This window comes from Cavia porcellus, unplaced genomic scaffold (assembly GCF_034190915.1).
Source record: "Cavia porcellus strain 051 isolate PalLab524CR breed Dunkin Hartley unplaced genomic scaffold, mCavPor4.1 scaffold_1, whole genome shotgun sequence".
Taxonomy (NCBI): domain Eukaryota; kingdom Metazoa; phylum Chordata; class Mammalia; order Rodentia; family Caviidae; genus Cavia; species Cavia porcellus.
Window position 1 is genome coordinate 27,714,965 of NW_026947484.1, and position 21,123 is coordinate 27,736,087.

The window sequence follows — 21,123 nt, forward strand, 5'->3', positions numbered from 1 at the left end:
AAAAGTCTTCAATATATTCAACTTATACTAACTCAATGATCACTTACAAATATCAGCAATAACATTTTAGTCAAAACTTAAAATTTCCCTTATTTCTAAATTAATTCTTTCCAGAGCTAGGTATGATAGTGTACACCTATAATACAGCACTCGGGGAGGCTGAGGCAGGAAGATCACCACATGTTTGAAGTCAGCCGGGGATACATAGTGAATTCAAGGCTTGCCTGCATACCAAGCAAAACTCTGTCTCAAAAAAAAAAGTTGTTAATCAGTTGTTCTATATAGTTCTGATATGTTACACAATTTATAAATTATCCCAAGATAACAACAGAAAAGACATTTCATGATTTAAATTCTTGGATTCCACATCACAAGTGGTAAGCACCTACGCACCATTATGTAGTTCTCCCGTGACAGTGCCTTCTCCCTGTGGGCTGCCGTCCTGGTCTCGCCATTTCCAATCTAGGCCTCTGATAACACGAGCTCCAGGAACCATGTACTTCAGAACCTGAGAGCGAACTAGACGTCTCTGTCTTCTAAGATTAGCTTCTGCTTCCTTAGCTGCTTTCCCTGGAAGATAATAATTCAAGATAAAGACACCAAATCACTTTTTATAAATATAATTGGCATAAAGTTAGAAAAACTTCCTCTCATTACCTAGCTGATCTTCACATACTCCATTTACAGTGCCATAAAGTTCAAATCCAGAAAGTGAGAGGTAGTGTGTCTGTCCACTAGCATTCTTGCCCATCTGCTTAATTCTCACATGTCGCCACCCTTGTTTTTCATCCTTCGGTGGATCAAGAGGCCAAGTTGCAGTTGACCTGTAGATATGTTAGAGGAAACCATGTTTTAAAACAGATGAACAGTATGTTCAAGATGATAATATTTCTTACAAAATTGAGAACTTTTTTGTTGTAAGAATCAAGAAATCAAAGGGGCTGGGGATTTAGCTCAGTGGCATAAGCACCTGCCTTGTAAGCAGGTGGTGGTGAGTTCGATCCCCGGTACTGATAAAAAAAAGAGAAATCAATGGACAACAAAAGTAAGAAATGTAAAAGTGAAATATAGCCCAGTAATAGTGGCACAGTCTCCACAGTGCTGAGGTTACAGACATGCAAGACCATACACGGCCAGTTTTATGTATTAAAATTTTTCACATTACAGTTTAAGAAAATTGAAAATATCACCTATTAATCCTAACAGTAAGACTCTTCCTTCAAAATACGTATAAAATACAAAAAGCAACTGAACTCTACACTCTACCCCTTGAAATTTGTCATAGTATTAAAACTTAGAATAATGATTCTTTCATAAATATGATAAAATAATACACAATCTAGGGTAGAGATATCACTTGTGGATAAAAGGCTTGCATAACATGTATGAGACTCTAGGTTTGAATCTCAGCACAGAAAAAAGAGCACACACAAAACAAAAAAAACTATAGATATATAGATGTTTGTATATGACCAATACACAAAATGGGGGAGACACATAAAAATAAAATTCCAAGTAGCCACAGTTCTGTAGCTAGCACCAGCCATCATTAATCTGTTGAACATTCGTATGTATTATGTGATAATATGGAAAGTTTATAAAAAGCTAATTCCGTTTCTCTTTGTATGCTATACACACACACACACACACACACACACACACACTTGTATACACACACATACAGATGTCCACACACTCTAGCTTTCTATTCATATTTAACCTAAACGTGAGATCAAATGACTTGTTTTTATAAAGAAAATCTTATTTTGGTGTTTCACAAAGAAGAGACTTTTATACGTTATATAATTATAAAAATAAACTAAGCTCTTTACTGAGCTTTCCAATTTGCAAAGACTCCTCAACTAACCCTGGTTCATTGAGACTGCAGTCATCAACATGGGTATATAAAGAAGTCCAGTTCTGTCCATCTTTGGATACCTGGAAAACCCAATTTCTTAGTGCAGACCTTCCATAACCTCGAGCATGACGAAGGGTATATGCAGACGGTATTACCCAGAGACCCAGATCTATGGCAAACCAGGCATTCTTATCATCATTGCTATGACAATTTAAAGCTGAATTATCTCGACTTAGTATGTCTTCCAAACGACCATAAGGTAGATTTCTGCCTTCTGAGGATGTCACTACTACAAGTCCATAAGCAGCAGGATTTACCCATTCATATGCAGTTCTATGAAAAAATAAAGAAAAATAGAAATAATTTTAAAATAATTGCATTTGGTCACAAATATAAAATTATACTGACTTAAATTTCCACAATTAGCATGTCAAACACTTCCCCCATTTACAGAAAGGAATTTGAATAATCTTTCCACAGATAAGACAAAATAACTGCAGGATATTCAAGGAATTGCTAATAATTTTATTATAATTATGGTTTGTGTTTGGATGTCCCCCAAAGCTTCATGTGATGGTGGTAGGAGCTTTCAAATCCAGCTGAGTCTAATGATTGTGATTGGTTAGTTGTCTACAGCTGGGATTGGTGGTGTGAGTGCTGCACCTGCCCAGAAGCAGACAGTCAGCATACAGCATGAGGGAAGGAAGAGGTGTGCTTTTTCCTTTTGCTCGTCTTTGGTATCTGCCAGTCAGCATGAACAGCTGACCCTCAACCATTCCACCCTGCCTTGGAGCCAGCGAAGTATGAACTGAAATGTTCAAAAACTATAAGCTAAATAAATCTTTCCTTCATTTTGGGTGTCAGGTTTTTTTGTCTCAGCAACAAGAGAAAAGTAACCAAGATAATTATACACCTAGAATTCTTTTCCAGTTGAAAAGAATTAACACTATTATTAACACCAGGTTAAGCAGAATGACTTACTTTGCATTTGTCCCAATCCAATAAATGATTCCATTTTCATCAAAATCATGCTGATGCCGAAATATAAAATTCTGGCCTTCTCTTAATTTTCGAACAAAAACAAACGAAGATCGGTCAAAATCATACCACTGTTTTGCTACCTAAACCAAGAACAAAACAGTAAAGATATTCACTTTTATATTACTATTTTCAAATGTAACCACTTCTTTCCTCTCTCTTTAAAGTCAATAGTTCTGTGACAACAAATGCTCATTTAAAGGCATAAGCCTGGGTTCAGAGGACCTATCCCATACTTTTCTACTGAAGATTTGTACTTTGGCATTATAGTAACTGGCTGTGCATCTCAGTATCTTTCCCTGAGGGATACAGGAAGCAACCCACTTGGTATGACAAACAGCAAGCAGTGTACACATGTGTAAATATCTGCTTGATATTATTTTATGACATGAAGGTATTTTCTTCTTTCCCAGCTTTTTGAGACAGGATCTTGCTATGTACTCCAGGCTAACCTGTAACTGGCAGTGATTTTGCTGCCTCAGCCTCCTGGTTTGTACCATCATACTTGCCTGGTATGAATGTTTTGGGTACTATATCAACATTATAAAAAACTATAATAAAGATCATTACATAGAAGGCACTTATACAGTATACTCAATTTTTTTTTAATTTTTAAATCGGGGCTTGAACTCACGGCCTTGACCTTACCAGGCAAGTGCTTGAAACACTGAGCTAAATCCCCAGCCTGAAGGCGCTTATATAGTACATTAGTATATAAGATTATTTTCTTAACCAGGTGTGGTGGCACACAGCTACAATCCCAGCACTTGAGGCAGGAGGAGCTCTGTGATTTTAAGGCCTGCCTGAGACTTATAAGCAAGTTGAAGGCCAGCCTGCACCTCACAGTGAGACCCAGTCTCAAACATAAAATAAAATAACTACAACAACTATATTATCATATTCTGGATACACACGCCCTAAACTTCTAAACAGTTAAACCGCAGCAGAGAATAGCTATTTCACCATGCTTTGTTAGAAAGAAGCTCACCATTTTCAAGAGATACTGTTCCAGAGATTCCACTGTTGCTAAGGGTTCCATCTTCAACATTCTGCCAGTCCGATCTATCAAGGCAGTTTCCCCAGGTGCACGTTCCAATCGAAATCGTAATCTTCTTGTAAGTATCTATATAAAAATGATTAAAATTCTTTAGAAAATATCTTGTTTTTTTCTTAGAATTATAAAAACGACAGTAACGATCACAACAACTGAGATTTGTAAGGTATAACCATAATGGGAAAATGAGTATCTGTTTTCTATTATGTTTTTTATAAAAAGGACCACTGAATAATTGATAGTACCTATTAAGAAAAAAAGTTAACTAAGATTTCTAAGTGACTTCAAATACATATAGTAGTACCTCAGTTTATGATGCTTCTGTTTACAAACAATTCGGTTAGCAAACTCTGCATTAGGTGACAAATATGCCCACAGCCATCTTCCCCACATGAACACAACTGCAGCCATCTTCCCTCAAATCATAAAACAAATTAAATTTGTAAACCAAGGTACCACTGTAGTTTTAAAAATTATAAAACATTTTAACAAAAATATTAAATCACTAAATTAAAATTCATTTTCTAGGTAAGTTTTTTTTTCTTTTCTTTTCTTTCTTTCTTTTTTTTTTTTTTTGGTAGTACCAGGGATCGAACTCATGACCTCACACTTGCCAGGCAGGTGCTTATGCTGCTGAGCTAAATCCCCAGCCCTATAGGTAAGTTTCTAAAAATAGCTAAGCAGCTATTCCTTTACACGTGATATAAGGTTAACAAACTTTTTGAAATGTAAGATAATTTTTAATCTAATACACTTTAGTAAGCAGTAAGTATGGAAATAACAATTTCTGTTGGCTTTGTTTCTGTATAAATCTTAACTGATTCCTACAGAAACAATATTAAATATTCATATGTGCATTTTGGTAGCACTGTAAACTGCAAAATTATCAACAAGTACATTGCTGGCCTCCCTGTCTTAGGATCTTGCACAATTTCCTAAAATAGAAAGTGTGTACAAAAGATGTAGGTGCTCTTACGACTACATAAGCAGGTGAATTTTCAGTCTTTAAGCCTATTTTCCTAGTTTCAATTACTAAAGCCTACAAAAGGATAGACCATACACAGTCATATGCTTCTATTAATCTGTCTAAACAAAACACAAAGTATTACTTTACAACTTTGAATATTTATACATCTCGAGTATACCAAGTACACTTGAACTCTGCAGAAAAATTCACTAGTGCTGAAATCCAGAGCATCTGGCAACCCTACCAGGTTTTCAGGGACATGCCAAGTATTGTTTGTTTTGCGCTGTCTAATGCTTGGGAAAATATAAATCCCCAGTCACTTCTTAAAGGTTGTATTTTAGAGAAATTAAACGTACCATTTTAAAAAAAGGACCTGTTGGGGCTGGAGGTTTAGCTCAGTGGCATAAGCGCCTGCCTTGCAAGCAGGCAGTCGTGAGTTTGATCCCTGGTACTGATAAAAAGGAAAAAGACCAAAAAAAAAAAAAAAAAAGTACCTGCAACGAAAAACTAAACCAACCCACAGAAGATATGGTAAAAATCTGGGAAGGGTATTAGCATTAGTATTATTTTATTTGTTCACATCTAGAGCCTGCATACTAACAAAAAAAAATCGGTAAAAAAATGATCATCTATTCAGGATGAGAGAGACAGAAAGAAAGAAGAGAGACAACAGAAGGAACAGGCCATGAAACCATGTGATCAATATAAATAGCAAAAGTTTGCACGATATGGCTCTAATCAATGACAGACATGAAAGCAACTATGCTTCAAATATTTTTGCATATTTAGCACACATAAAAAAGGAACTTGCTATGGTCTGTATGGTCTCTTACCCTCACCAGGCCCAAATTGATATATTAAAATGCAATATTCAGTGCAGTGGGATTTTTGGGAAAGTAGGCAGGGCTTTTGGGAAGTAATCAGGTCACGAAAGTAGAGACTTCAAGAATTTGTGCAGTGAGAACACACAGTTAAGAAGAGGCTTTCACCAGACACCAAATCTGCTGGTGCTCAGGGACTCTCCAGCCTTCAGAACAGTGACCATTCAATTACTACTGTTTATAAATTACTTACTCTAAGGTATTTTGTTATAGTGGCCCACACAAATTAAGACAAAACTCAACTCAAAATTCTAGACCAACTCTTTTATTTGTGCTTCCTACTGATAAAGTATTTTTTCATTTATGATCTATAAAATGTAACTTATTTACAATATTCCTAAATGAATAAATATAATTTATTCTACAGTTATTTCATTTAAAAAAAAGATTCAAATGCTAATACAACATTCAAGACAAGATTCATTAAAAGGACTGATAAAATGGTATTTAATCTAAAATCTTAAAGATTAAGCAAATTTGTTCTTAAGAAAACCAGCACTGTTCCTAGACGCATTCAGCTACGCTGACTACTACCTTTTGCATGGTTACCTGGAGGTTATACGTGGATCCAGGTGTATCATACAAATGGAGAGGTAGGCGTTCGATCGACTCTAGTACAGCTATTAATTTTCGAATTAATGCAACTGCTGGTCGACTGTGAAGAGAAAATAAATGCTAAGAGCTTACTCTCTACACAAATGCTCATGCAGAAACTACTGCAACCAATCTAATCTAGTCCCCTGCTTTCACAAGTATGAAGTGAAGTTTGATTCAGTATTAGAGTACTTCTAAATAGAAACAGGCGCAAAACTCAATTTTCTTCATTTAAGAATATTGCATTTTTCTAATAAAATTATCAATTGCATTGAAAGCAGATGTAGAAGTAATTTTCTTAACTCTATTACACTAAAAGAATATAAAATACTAAAGTTATAAAAATGAAAATACTTCTTGGAAAGACATAAGATTCTTTCTCACACAGTAAGACAGCATAAATTGATATACTATTTATGGAAAATAATTTGAAAATTTGGACCAAGAACATAAATATTTTAATCTCCTTTTTTATGAATCTTCATTATATCTTTTTAATCCTCTTCCCAGTAACAATTCAATATCCATAAAGATTTACATACTTATTAGAACGTTAATTGAAATCTATAAAAATAGTTATTAGCTTCAATCACATTCAAAAGTAGCTAAATGGAGAGAGAGGGCAAATATAAAGAACTAAGACGCTATAACATATTTCTTGTACTAGTAAAAATTTAGAAAAATTTGGGCTGGGGGTTTAGCTCAGCGGCATAAGCACCGGCCTTTCAAGTGTGTGGTCGTGACTTCAATCCCTGGTACCGATAAAAAGGAAAAAGACAAAAAAAAAAAAAAATTTAAATGTAGCAAAATAGTATATAAAATACATCCTCACTGATCCATGACCCAATTTACTACTAACAGCCAATCTATTTATTTTTCTTTTGTTAGTGCACTGTAGAAATATATGGTAACATGCATAAGGAATCTGTACCTGTTATCTGATAGATCTTGCTGCTGCTTCTTCCCTTCACCTCCCCTCAAATCTTGTTCCCCTCATTTACAAGTTTTGTTTCCATTTTTTCTTCTATTCTTTTTCATTCATTTTCATTTCATTCCTTGTTCTCCTCATCTGCATATTTCTTTCCATTTCTCAATCTATTTTACATTTTGGTTCTTATTTACACTTTTGGTTTCTCATACCACAGAAACGATGTGGTATTTAAACATGTGTGCATGATTTAGTTCACTTAGGGTCTCAAGGTACATGCACTTAGCCAGAAATGTCTCAAGTTTTTTATTCTTTATGGCAGAGTAGTACCACATCATGTTAAAAAAGAAAACTACATAGCTTTATCCATTCATCAGTTGATATGCTTTTTGGCTATTTCCAAGAATTAGCTATTACAAACTGTGCTGCTATATACATGGGTGTGCATGTATCACTGTGGTATAATAGTTAATTCTTTCAGAAAGATACCAAGAACAGAAATAGCTGGATCAAATGGAACCTGTAGTTCTAATTACTGGGGCGGGGTGGGGGAGACACGGACCAGGAATTGAACTCATGACACTGTGCTTGTCAGGTAGGCACAGTGCCCCTGAGATATATCCTTGGCCCTAGTGCTAGTTTTTTCCAGAAACTCCACACTGATTTCTGTAGTGGCTGTACCAGTGTATGCTCCCACCAAGAATAGAGAGGGGTTCCTTTCCCCCCCACAATCCTGCCAACATTTGTTGTTGATTTCTTGATGTTAGCCATTCTTTCTAAGATGGAATCTTAGCATTAATTAGCTGGAATGACTAGTGATGATGAACATTTTTCCACATTATTTATTTGCTGTCTCTACTTCTTCATCTAAGAAGTGTCTATTCATTTCAGATGCCCATTTTTGGATTGGGTCTTTAAATTTGGCAGCCAATCTATTTCTATCCATACTCCAGTTATCTCCTTTCCATATATCTTGAAGAAAAAGACAGCCTATCATATCATCCAGAAATATTCTAAGTATCTCTACAAAATAAAAAAAGAATGCTATGTAATAGTAACATCAAATATTTACTCAGTGTTCGAATTTTCACCTGTATCTTAATCTTTTTTTTTTTTTTTTTTCTTTTTGAGAGGGTCTCACTATACAGCAGTTAAGGCTGGTCTTGAGCTCACTTTGTAGCCCAGGCTGACCTTTTTCTTTTTCTTTTTTTTTTTTTGGTACCAAGGATCAAACTCATGACCTCTCATTTGCCAGGCCGGCGCTTATATTGCTGAGCTAAATCCCCAGCCCCAGGCTGGTCTTGAACTCACAATGATCCTCCTGCTTTAGCCTCTCCAGTGCTGGGATTACAGGAGTCTGCCACCCTACCGGGTTTGTGCTGTACTTTAAGTAATCAGTTATATTCCTATAAGATTTGTAATTTAAATAAATTTTCTTTTATTCTATTAAGAAAATATTTTTCCTTATATATTTATATACAAGCTGCCTTTTTAAGAATGTCTTTTGTACTGATAAGACACTGTATTAAAAATGTACACCAACTATTTAAATATTATAAACATCATTTTTCAACTTAGGGTTTTTTTTAGTTTTGGTGCTGGAGGTCAATCCCAGGGTCTTGTACATACTAAGTACATTATCTATACCAGTAATGACAAATCTTTTAGAGATTTCAATCACACAAACAGTTTGATGCAGTACACATGCCATAGGTTTGCCCAAACTGATCTATACCATTGAGGTATATATACTGCCAGCCTCTGGATTTTACCTTTCATCATCTTCATTTTCACTAAAGGCTGTTTTGAAAACATTTATTCTTTCTACCAGTTGACTACAATCTTGCTTCAAATCCAAATCCATGCTCTAAAGGAAAATAGTACAAAGAACAAAAATTTATCAAAAACTAATGAGACATTATTTTAAATTATCAATATAATATTAATATCTTATCAAAAGTTATCCATTTGAGTAAAACATTAATCATCTAATCTTTAGATAAAAATTCTTTTTTACTGTATAGCTAGTAGGTCTTTGCCTTACATACAGATATTTCTCCTTCTTGATATAATTAAGTAGTCAGTAATAGTGCTGGCTAAATCAATGTTTCCCAAAATATGTACACAAAGCAATTTCAGTATATATATATATATAAATGAACACATTCTATTTTTACAATATTATATACTTTAAGGAGCATTAGAAAAAATCTGGTATATCAATATCACGATTTCAGGGCTGGGGGTTTAGCTCAGCAGCGTAAGTGCCTGGCTGGCAAACGTGAGGTTGTGAGTTCAATCCCCAGCACCAAAGGGAAAAAAAAAACATAATTTCATACATATTACTAAGTAATGTCATGTATTACTATAATTTTAGTGGGAACAAATAAAAATGGCAATTTTATGAAGCAAATATGGGGCTCACTGAAGTTAAACTAAAAAATTTTTGAAGTGTATCATCACAAAGAAATATTAAAATTAATTATATTTTAATATAAAATATTTAAAAGAATTAAAATACAAACTTCTATTAAAATTAAGGGAAAAAATGTACCACGGTAAGAGTCAAGGTAAAGAATTATATTATTACTAAATCTTGCCAAATATTTACATAAAATCCTTAATCATTACGTATTTTATGCATATAGTTTAGGAATTTAAAATTTACCATATTTTATATAACTTATATGAGAAAACTAGAGCAATGAATGTTAAATTTACTCAGTTTTTTTAAACTTAGAAAAACCGTATTATGTTGCACTATTATTCCCTAGTATTTAATAAACTTACATTATTTAAAACAGTAAGAAGTGCTTGTACTAAACCACTACTGCACATTTCATATGGGGAAATTGTGTTTTCATCCTTCAAAAGAACGATTAGGTTTTCTAAGGCTGTCTTCATTAAATCTCTCCAAGTATTCTCGCCTTCAATACACTAAAAGAAAAAAAATCAGTGAAAACAATGAAAAAAAAAAAAAACTACTGCCCTTACAATTTATCAGGGCTGAAAATGTAACTCAGTAGCAGTGTTTGCTTGACACGAGAGCCCTGGGTTTTATCCCAGCGACACACACACATACCCGCCACAAATAACCACCACGAACTATCATTATCACCATCAAATTTCATGATATAAATGAGATACTAAGATTATAAATTCAAGCTCTCTCTTCCAGAGGTTAGGAAACTTTTTATAAAGGACCCTTGTAAAATACTTTATGCAGGCCATATAGTTTTGTCACAACTATTCAACCCTGCTCTTTATACACCAAAGCTACTTTATACACAGAGCTACTATGTAAATGAATGAACATAGTTATGTGCAATCAAAGTTATTTATGGACAGTAAAACTTGATTTTTATATAACCTTCAACTGCCATGAAATATTTTTCTTCTTTAATTTTTCTAATCATTTAAAAATATAAAAATTCTTGTCATAAAACCGGATAGATGGCCAGATTTGACTTGTGGGGCATAATTCAGTGACAGTTACTTTCCAGAACACAAAGGACAGAGAAGAACTAAACTAAATTTCACTGTATGTCATACAGTCAAGAAGTTGATTTTACCTGTCTATTTGTATGAAGTTCCCAAGATGACTCCAACTGAGTTGCAATGTTTCTGAGTGTCACCACTACTCCACGTGGCATACTTTCAACAGCTTTAAAGTGGTCATCATACAAGTCTCGAGCCATGGTTCGCACCTACCAAAGCAATCAAAGCAAATAAGCAAAACAAAGTCAATTTTCACTGTAATTAACAATTTTATCATTCTACTTTATACGTATTTGTATAATTTTTTGTTTTTTCAAGACAGTGTCAGGCTAGCCTCGAACTCCCAGCAACCCTCATACCTCACCTCTCAAGTGCTAGGATTATGGGTATATATCACCACACCTGATTTATGTGTACAACTTTTAGAAATAAAGTTTGGGTTGGATATGGTGGTACGTCTACAATTCCAGCGACTTAGGAAGCTGAGGCAGAGGAACCCCATATTCAAAGTCAATTAAGTAAGATCTTGTCTCCAAATAAGAAAGGGCTAGGAATGTACTATAGTTAAGCACTAGAACACTTGCCAAGCAAATGTGAAGGCCTGGGTTCAATCTCTGGTACTACAAAAAAAAGAAAAGAAAGAAAGAAAGAAAAATAAATAAATAAAACTGAAATTTTTAGGGTTGGGGAGTGTAAAACTCTGTGGAAGAATGCTTGCCTAGCATATAAGAGGCTCTGAGTTTGATCTTCAACACCACAAACAAGAAAAAGAAATATGATTTTTCTGCCATATCAACTTTCAAAAATTGTTATCACTTTTGTTCACATATGTCTAAGGTTCTAACGATTGAAAAGGTACTCTAAAAGATTTTAAGTGTTAGCCAAAATAATTAGTGATAAACTTGTACTTTTTGGTTCAATTAACATGCTGAATAAGTATATTATTTCTTTTTTTTTTGCACTGGCCATGACTTTGTAATAAGTATATATTTCACAGGTTCACCCAAAAAGGGAAAATTAAACCAATTATAATTCCATCAACCAAGGTTTACCCTTTCAATAATATCCTGGGATATATCTTAGTTTTTAAATATTATTTACAAGTAATATACATACTTATAAATATCTGTATTTTACCATCAGAAAGAATGATTTTACTGTCAGTCTTGGCATTACTGACCTGATACTCAAGTTAAAATAGTTACCTGCGAGAATAATGATCAAGGTTTAGGTCTGATTAAATTTATTAATCATACTAACTATAAATACACCCTTAAATTCAAGATTTTCCGATTCTACTGATTCTATTTTAATCATCAACTAATCCAAAATAACTCTTCCTTCCTTCCTTCCTTTCTCTTTCTTTCTTTCTTTTTTTTTTTTTCTGGTACCAGGGATTGAACTCATGACAGCAACAGCACACTTGCAAGGCAAGTACTTATGCTGCAAAACTAAACTCCAGTCCCCAAGATAACTTTAATACAACAGAAAAACTCTTTTTCCAAAAGTACATTTCATTGTGGTATGACCTTCAGAATTAAAAGATGGCAAGTCCTGGAAACTGCACAACTTCAAAGAAACTACTCCTTCATAAAATAGTATTAATAAGTAAACCTGAAGCCAGGCATGGTGATGCATGTGGTAATCCCAGCACTAGAGAAGCTGAAGCAAGAGGACTGTTGAAGTTTGAGGCCAGCCTGAACTGCATAACAAACCCTGCCTCAAACAAACAAACAAACCTGAGGTTAAAACTGAAAGTTAAAATTACTTTTACTTAAGTAAGTGTACTTTCCAACATAATGTATTTTTACATGCAGAAGAGGAGCCAGCTGATTTCAAGTTAAGAAAGTAAATCAAGGCTGGGGATGTGGCTCAGAAGTAGAGTGCTTAAGCAGTACTGGTTTAATCTCAGTGCCACCAAAAAAAGAAAAAGAAACCAACGAGGTGACAGTAAATCAGTAATCTAGATATGCCTCTACCACTGCGCTGCACCCCTAGTCCTCTTTTTTGGGGGGAAAGAGTCTTGCTAAATTGTACACACTGGCCTTGAATTTTCTATTCTCCTGCTCCAGCTTCCTAAGTATATGAGATTATGGGCCTGGATCACTGTGCCTATTAATCCTACTTTTATTTTGTTGTTGTTTTTAGGTACTGGAGCTTGAACTCAGGACATCTGCAATGAGCTATATCCCCAACCCCTTGGTAACAGCAATCAAACTCAGGACCCGATGGCTTATGGATTGAAATCTCTAAGAACTGTGAAATAAATAAACCTTTCCTCCCTTCATTTTGGTGTTGGGTATTTTGTCCCAACTATAAAAGAAAACTGATATAATATAGTATTGAAATAATATTCTCATTGATTTGTCCCTGGTACTGTAAACTTTCAGTTGTTAGTCTAGATTTACTTGATCAGTACAACATACAGATTAAGGATCCTTGATCCTAAAATCTGAAATTCAAAATTGAGTGCCAACATTATATCACGGTGGAAAACTGAAACTCTGTTTTATGCATGAAATTTTACATTTTGGATATAATTTATCTTCAGGCTCTGAAGGTACACTGTTTAAAATGTCCCGCATTGTTCTAAAGTTCTGTCTAATTTCTACACATGAGATTGTGATCTATTTTACAGAACTCAAAGATAAAATACCACAGGGGCAATCAATCAAAAACTTACATAAAGGGCAACATAAGCGTTAAAACAAAATGGAAGCTAGATTCTTTCTAAAGTCTAGCAGAAAGAAATAGCACTAGGACAACCCAGCACATTCACATTCACAATAGGAAATGAAGACATAGTCATCTCCGAGAGAGAGAGAGAGAGAGAGAGAGAGACAGAGAGAGAGAGAGAGAGAGAGAGAGAAAAGAGCTGTAAATAAAGCCAATTAAATACAACTACTATACTCCCCCCAATCTGAACTACCTAATGCATTCTTCATATGCCTCTTATATACTATTATAGGTAAAACAAACATATGTGTCACTATAAAATATTCCATTCTCTAGCTGAATCTGTATTTTAATTTACTTCTAAAAAAAATTAAGAACAGGGACTGGGGATTTAGCTCAGCGGCATAAGCACCTGCCTTGCAAGCAGGCAGTTGTGAGTTCGATCCCTGGTACTGATAAAAAAGAAAAGACAAAAAAAAAAAAACAACAAAGAACAGATGGGACTACATGGAACTACTATTTTAAAAGAATAATTCACACTTGATTACGAGAATATAAAAAATCATTATAATTTTTAACTCAATAATGCATCTCAAGAGCCAATAATACAGTTGATCTTTGAATCTTTTTATTCATTTTGTTTTAAAGGCTGAGGAACAAACCCACAGTCTGGTACGTGTCTAAGCAAGAACTCTATCACTGTACTACATACTAAGCTATTTATTTATTTATTTTTGAAGTACAGTGGCACTGAAAAGCACAAGAAGAACCAAACAAATTATTCTGCCTGAGTCAGTAAGCCTCACACTGACAAATTCTAGCATTCCCATTGACCACCATGATTACAGGGACAAAGTTCTGGTGTTAAAAATGAGTGCCTGGAGTTAAAATTTGATAACCCTCAAAGCAGCTGAGAACTATGTTATATAGCAGGTTATACAACAGTAATGACTTCATCTAAGATGGCTATCATACTAAACATTAACATAATCTAAATTTAGAATTTGGTAGTCATATTATTAACTATTAATTCTGGATTCTAAGAGAGAGTACTTTTATCCTTTCCTATCACCAAAAAAGTATCATGATTGATAATCTCAACATATCTTTAAAGATTTCTGACGATAATAAGTAAAACAATTTAAAGCAATTTAAATTTCATTATTTTTCTATTTCTATTAGGCTTTAGTTTTAACGCTGATATTTAATATGCCTATAGTTATAAAACTACAACACTGTGAAAATGACAAAGAAAGTTAAACTAAAAATATTGTATTTGCGAAGTTCAGTTTTTGTCAATGATTAGCTACCTTTGAAAATTTACCTAGTCAGTATAAAAGACAAAAAAAAAAAAAAAAGCACATTCCACAAATTCACCTTTTGCTTTGTTTTTTCTAACTTGGATTTCAGTTTTCTTCCTCTTTTTCCAGTCCATCCAGTCACAAATTCGGAACCTTAGAGAGGGGAACAAGAAGAATATTTCATGGAACATATTTTATAACAGCATATTTATTCTTATTGCCTAAACTTACATAAGCTACATACTTACCCAAAGAAGTTTCTGCAGTAAATGAGTGTTTGGTTCCTCTATTAGATTCAAATACAAAACCAGGTAAATCTTCTTTCAATATTGTAGCTTGCTGACCATCTGAGTTATGAATGGCAATCTCTCCTTCTTTCAAACATGTTAATGACCAGTTCCCTACAGTAAGTTTAGTGGGTCCTGGTGTTGAGAGTATAGGTTGACTTGAAGTAGATGGTTTCACTTGGCCTCGGGCTCTCTGTAACTTTTCTAAGAATTCACTTCTGCTTTCTACAAAGACAAATACTTGTCTTAAAACCTCCTTTCTTTCAAATAGTCCATATTTAAAAAAAGCGAGAGAAACTATTCATTGGAATGTCCTTTTTTTTTTTTTGTACCAGGAAATCAGATTCATGACCTCATTCTTGCCAGGCAGGCATTGCACCACTGAGCTAAACTCTCAGCCCTTGGAATGTCCATTTTGTAAACTGAGAATGAGGAGAGTTTTGTTCTTTGGCATCTTCTCACTGGTTTGATTTATTTAAGTTAAGACATAAAAACAATTCAACAAGCCTAATTTTTTAAACTGAGGTTTCTCAGAAAACACATAACTTGAGATAGCAATATACCCAGGCAATTTATCACTAAATGACAAGAAACAGTCCTATCTAAAAGACTGGAGACATTAAAAATAGTTACTGAGCTATTCCTTATTTCATATAATAAAAACATATTTATGAAACATGTTCACAGTACAATAATTTTTCACTATTACTAAATAAATTGGGTGCATGATCATTAAGGATATATTGCTCCCACCACAATGACAGCAAAAACACAAGTATAAAAACAAATTATACAAACTAAGAAAATATTTAATTGAAATAAAGTATTACCTGAACTATCTGATCCACCTTCAGGACTACCACTTGAATACATGGTGGCAAGTTTTCCATCCAATATAAATCTGAACCATCCATTACTGCCATTAGATAATTCTAAGGCTGCTGCATCACTCCAAATATATAAGCAGTCCCGTCCTCTAATGATTGACCAGTCTCTCCAATGATATGGTTTACCTTGCTGTAATTCTTTAGCATCTTCCTGTGGTTCATCTTCCTAAATATATAGAGTTATGCAATAAAATATGCAAAATAATCTTATTTCCAATATTGTTAAGTATTTTTAAAACATGACTATAAATCAAACAATTTAAGCATCCTAGCATAATACTATATTCAGTAGTTTATAGTTTAATATATACTGTGATCAGGGCTGGAGGTTTAGTTCAGCACCTAAGTGCCTGCTTGGCAAATATGAGGCCAAGAGTCCAATCCTCAGTACCAAAAACAAACAAACAAACAATAGGAATGGGAATAAATTTTGCTGATTATCTGTAGAAATCAATGAGGTAGACTGTAATTACAGTCTAAGGCAAGAATTATCTACAAACCTTGAAACTATTATATGAAGTTTAATCAGAAACAGCATTATTTACATAATCTCAATTTATCTCCTTTCAAATAAATTACCAAGTAAAAAGAGTAACTTTACAGGAAAGAAGTCTAGTGCAGCAACCAAGTGATCCAAATTAACATCATCAACAAAAGGGAAAACATATCATATGGAAGGCAAATTCAGCATAACTTTTACAGTAATCCTACTAAAACACATAACCTGAATCTAACTACAAAGAAACACTGACACAAATACAAAGTGAAGCTCTTTATCCAAATTATTGGTTTGCCTGCTTCAAAGGATAAGAAGGAAAAAGTAAGGCTGTTGAAACTATTGTACATTGGCAGAAACATAATAAATAAATGTACTGTGTGCTTCTGGACTGAATTTTAGACCAAAAAAAAACTTGCTATCAAGGACATTAAGGATGATGGCAAAATCTGAATATAGTCTTTTAGATGCTAGTTTTCTATAAATATTAAAACTTTTCCGTGGTGTTAGTGATAGAATCTAGGGAAGCGTACAATCACTAAGCTATAAACTTAGCTAAATATGAAGACTTCTGATTTGGTTAACTGTATCAGGACTACACAAGAAAATGTGCTGTTTTATTGTGGTTGTAATAGTGGTAGTGTGAATTAAACCCAGGGCCCTCACAGTAAGCTGTATTTCTAGGCCATTTTATTATTGTTTTTTAATTCTGAAACAGAGACTCCCTAAACTGCTAAACTGTCAAGGCTGGGCTCAAACATGAAATTCTTCTGCTTCTACCTCCCAAAGTGCTGGGATTACAAGTATGCATGATTATCCCTACTGAAAACATGCTGCTTTTTTGGTGAAGTATTTAGATATAAAAGAGGTAGAATGCTGACATAGTGGTGCATGCCTGTAATCCCACTATTTAGGATGCTGAGGCAGGAAGGTCACCCCAAGTTCAAGACCAACCTGGGCCTACACAGTGAACTCAAAGCTATCCTGGCTACACAGTGAGACCCTGTCTCAAAAACAACAACAAAAACCTCCACAACAAACCAAAACCAAAACAAACAAATGAAAAAGGGAGCACACTATATTCAGCCTTTCTTTAAATATTCTTAAAACACAGAGAGAAGGTTTTATGAAAATGATAAATGAAGCAAAATGTTACTAATAAGTGAATACGAAGGGTATTCTAACACTCTTAACTACATTTGAAACTTCATAATCTTGGAATTCTATCAATAAAAACCTTAAAACAAAACTGATCAACTAAAAAAGTGTGGGTAGTATTCTATATCACCATTATTTTCACAAGAGCAATCATAAATTGAAACTACATTTCCCCAAAACAAGCCCTGTTTCTGACTCTATTACAATTAGCATCACTTACTTTTTCTGGTTTTGATTCCTCTTCATTCTCATCATCAGAGGAAGGACCGGCCAAAGTTGACACTTTGCTAATTACACCAAGTCTGGCTAGTTGATCCAAGAAAATATCACCACCTTTATCTACTAAGTCCCTTATGATCTGCAAAGCCAACAAGTGGCCATCATCATCATCCTGGAAGGAGGAAAAGAAAAGGAGTACATGATAGCAAGGAAATTAAAGGAATATGATAAAAACAAGTTTAGTTTCCTAAAACAGACAAATCCACTACTGTGCACAGACAAAGTGGTTTACTGGAATTAAAACAAAATTTCTATTTCACTAAATACTATCTAAAGGGAATTACAGGTACAAGGGTTTCAAGGAAGATGAAAAACTGACCTCTTGATCAAGGACAGTTGCAGTGATTTCCACCAGTATTGTAGGCAAATTGTGACCAACATCAGAATCACAAACTTCTTTTAACAGTGCTTCAGAACAAAAATGAATCATTTTTCTGATTAGCGCAAGACTTGCTTTCCTTGAAAAGAAAGGAATTTTGTAAAGCCAAATTATAAAGCTAAATTAAATCAAAATGCAACTGTACCTTACTCAGAACCAAAGTACTCAGTATTAAGTTTTATTTTATCAAGCCTGCTTTTCTCAGGGATGGGGATTTAGTTCAGTGGCATAAGCACCTGCCTGGCAGCGCAGTCATGAGTTTGACCCCCAGTACCAAAACAAAAAACAAAAAACCACCAAAAAACAAGTCTACTTTTCTGTCTCAAACTAATCCAAAAAATAAACAAACAGATCTTCAAGGATCTCCTATTTGCTGAAAAACAGACTGAATCTTTGTCCAATTACTAACACTAGCTCCTAAAATGTTTATTTACCTCTTTAAAGTTCAATGTAGTCTTTCTTTTAAAACTGTGTGAAAAAGTCTACCATTTTAGAGAAAGAAAATCCAGTCAGATGTGGTGGCACATTCTTGTAAATCCCAGTACTTGGGAAGCTAGAGCAAAAGAATCACCTCACACTCAAGGACAGCCTGGGATACTTAGCAGGATCCTATCTCAAAAAGCCAAACAGAAAAAAGAAAAAGAAAAATCAGGCTTTTATTAATTACTGATACTTCTATCTTCTGTAGTGAAGCCTTCAATGATTTGTTGTTTACCTTTTAGTTCCCAAACAGTGCACAGAAAATTAAGGATAAATAGCTAATGTCAGCATATCGACTCTCTTTGATTATATGTTCAGAACTGTTGTAACCACCTGATAAAATTTTAATCTGAAACGTCAGACTAAACCTCTTCTCCTTTGTTTAATATTGCTAAGTGATTCTAAAATCTGAACTATCATTTTTCATATACCTTTAACATATTAGGAACTATACTGAGTATATATTTTATCACAAAACAGTTCTATTCCAAATATATCTGAAAATTTCTTAACGACAGGATGAAAAGTTCTCCAAAATTTTCTTGTTAAAAATGAAACTTGTTCATTTTTTAAAACAAAGAAGTCTTTTGTTAAAAAAAATAACGAAAATGAAAAAGAAAGGTTCTATTCACTCCTGTTTGGACCCACAGCTGTTTGGAGAACTAAAAACTATGTTCTTAAATGCTCAGAGTCAATTATTTTGTAGCCATTTCTCTTCTACTTGAAGTAGAATACCTGAACATCAATGTCAACTCAAAACACTGGCATCTGAGCACTTGGCTTTTACAAAATTGTAAATCTCCTAAACATAAAATGACTAAACTCAAATTCCCAATCTCTCAACTAAAAAGTTGGTAGTCACCCTTTAATCTTTTTCAATCTTCACATCTCACCAATCTCTACGCAACTGATCTTCTAACCCTTGAATTTGTTCCAACTACTACTACCTGAAGTTTCTATTGTAATGAACATTTAAGAAGTCTGTTTCTGTAATCCCACACTCAAGAGGCTGAGGCAGGAAGATCACCAGGAATTTTGAGTCCAGCCTGGGCTACAAAGTGAGTTCAAGGCCAGCCTGAACTGCATAGAGAAACTTTGTCTAAAAACACAAAAACAAATTTTAAAAAATGTTCTGGATACAGAAAATCTCAAGAATATAGAAAATAAGTGCAAAACCTCTAAGAAACAGAGATAGTTGCAGTGTCCCAAGAACAGAAAGAATGCTAGCATAATTTAAATGTACGTTAGGAGTTAGTGACAAAGTGAAAGAGCTGGCTGAGGATAACATAAGACCACGCAAGTCTGAATGGTCAATCAAAATCTAGTGTTGAAACAGGACAGTGATAGTAATTTAAATTTTAAATAAAAATTTAAAATATAATTCAGCCTATTGTATATGAATAGATTATAGAAGGGCAAAAGAGAAAGAAAAACTAGTTAAGAGGCTAGTATAACAATTAGAGTAGTTTGGATTGCACTACTGACTTGCCAATAGATTCATTCAAACTTCCATATTATCTGTGGAATTGTTTCCCACTCATACTTCCAAATGTCTGCCTAGAAAATTAATTAAGTAGCCTTTAATTCTAACTCTTTGCAAGTTGGTGAGGCAGTAAGTAACAACACAGAGTGGTAGGTGACAGATAAGACATTTCATCAAAGTTGTTGGACATACAGATGTCTTACTATCACCTACCACTGTATTTTGATATTTTTTCCCCCACAAACTTGCAAAGGTATAGTAAATAAGAGCCAAGCCAAGGGTGCAACTTCTCTAGTGGCCATCTCACATTGACCCTGGCAACAGGCCTCCACAGAGCTCAATGTGAATTTTGTATACTTAAAAATTTCCCTAATAAGTTAATATTCAAAGAGCTTAACAAAGAAAACAGGCTAAGAATCTGATCTTGATTTTTCAAAAACTTGCTCTTAAAATAGATCACTAGAAGAAAAGATATTATGACTTTCTAACTTCCAACCTAACTTTTATTCTTACTATACCTGTTTAACACTAAAATTCAAATCCTTCTAGAAAATGGAAATAAAATCATATAATTGGTGTAATTTTAATAACAAATACAAAATAGTATGAATACCTACCTTATTGAAGGCAGCATAGTCTGCTGAAATGTTTGTGCAAACACTGGCAATAACCTTTTCAAGTATATTGGTGCCATTTCTGGGTCTCCTTTGGGCTCATTACATTCTTCTTCATCTTTGTTTGTATCTTTCTTTTTCTTATCATCACCTTTATTAACTGGACACATCCAATCACCTGCAGATAAAAGTATTGTTTAAAAAATACTTTTTTGGAAACTTCTCTAAGGAAAATAATGGGCTGAGGATGTGGTACAGTGGTAGA

General features: G+C 34.1%; 2 protein-coding genes across 10 annotated transcripts in view; one reads left to right on the plus strand and one right to left on the minus strand.

The window, feature by feature from the left end:
* Window positions 1–13,105, plus strand: part of Ap4s1 (adaptor related protein complex 4 subunit sigma 1) — a 96,470-nt gene extending 83,365 nt beyond the window's left edge. The window contains exon 6 of the mRNA XM_063261079.1: window positions 12,967–13,105. The gene's annotated coding sequence lies outside the window, so the exon portion shown is untranslated. The remainder of the gene's footprint in view (window positions 1–12,966) is intronic.
* Hectd1 (HECT domain E3 ubiquitin protein ligase 1) overlaps window positions 1–21,123 on the minus strand; it is a 96,280-nt gene that overhangs the window by 31,657 nt on the left and 43,500 nt on the right. For 8 of the 9 annotated variants that reach the window (XM_063260240.1, XM_063260474.1, XM_063260182.1 and 5 more), the window contains exons 10-24: window positions 20,862–21,036; window positions 18,222–18,360; window positions 17,844–18,014; window positions 15,913–16,135; window positions 15,044–15,307; window positions 14,872–14,948; window positions 10,893–11,027; window positions 10,111–10,257; window positions 9,093–9,187; window positions 6,348–6,453; window positions 3,885–4,019; window positions 2,840–2,979; window positions 1,868–2,191; window positions 658–824; window positions 394–570 (exon numbers count right to left, since the gene is read on the minus strand). In XM_063260240.1, coding sequence (XP_063116310.1) covers window positions 394–570; window positions 658–824; window positions 1,868–2,191; window positions 2,840–2,979; window positions 3,885–4,019; window positions 6,348–6,453; window positions 9,093–9,187; window positions 10,111–10,257; window positions 10,893–11,027; window positions 14,872–14,948; window positions 15,044–15,307; window positions 15,913–16,135; window positions 17,844–18,014; window positions 18,222–18,360; window positions 20,862–21,036 — 2,475 coding nt within the window. The remainder of the gene's footprint in view (window positions 1–393; window positions 571–657; window positions 825–1,867; window positions 2,192–2,839; window positions 2,980–3,884; window positions 4,020–6,347; window positions 6,454–9,092; window positions 9,188–10,110; window positions 10,258–10,892; window positions 11,028–14,871; window positions 14,949–15,043; window positions 15,308–15,912; window positions 16,136–17,843; window positions 18,015–18,221; window positions 18,361–20,861; window positions 21,037–21,123) is intronic. The other variant, XM_063260417.1, reaches the window with a different exon arrangement.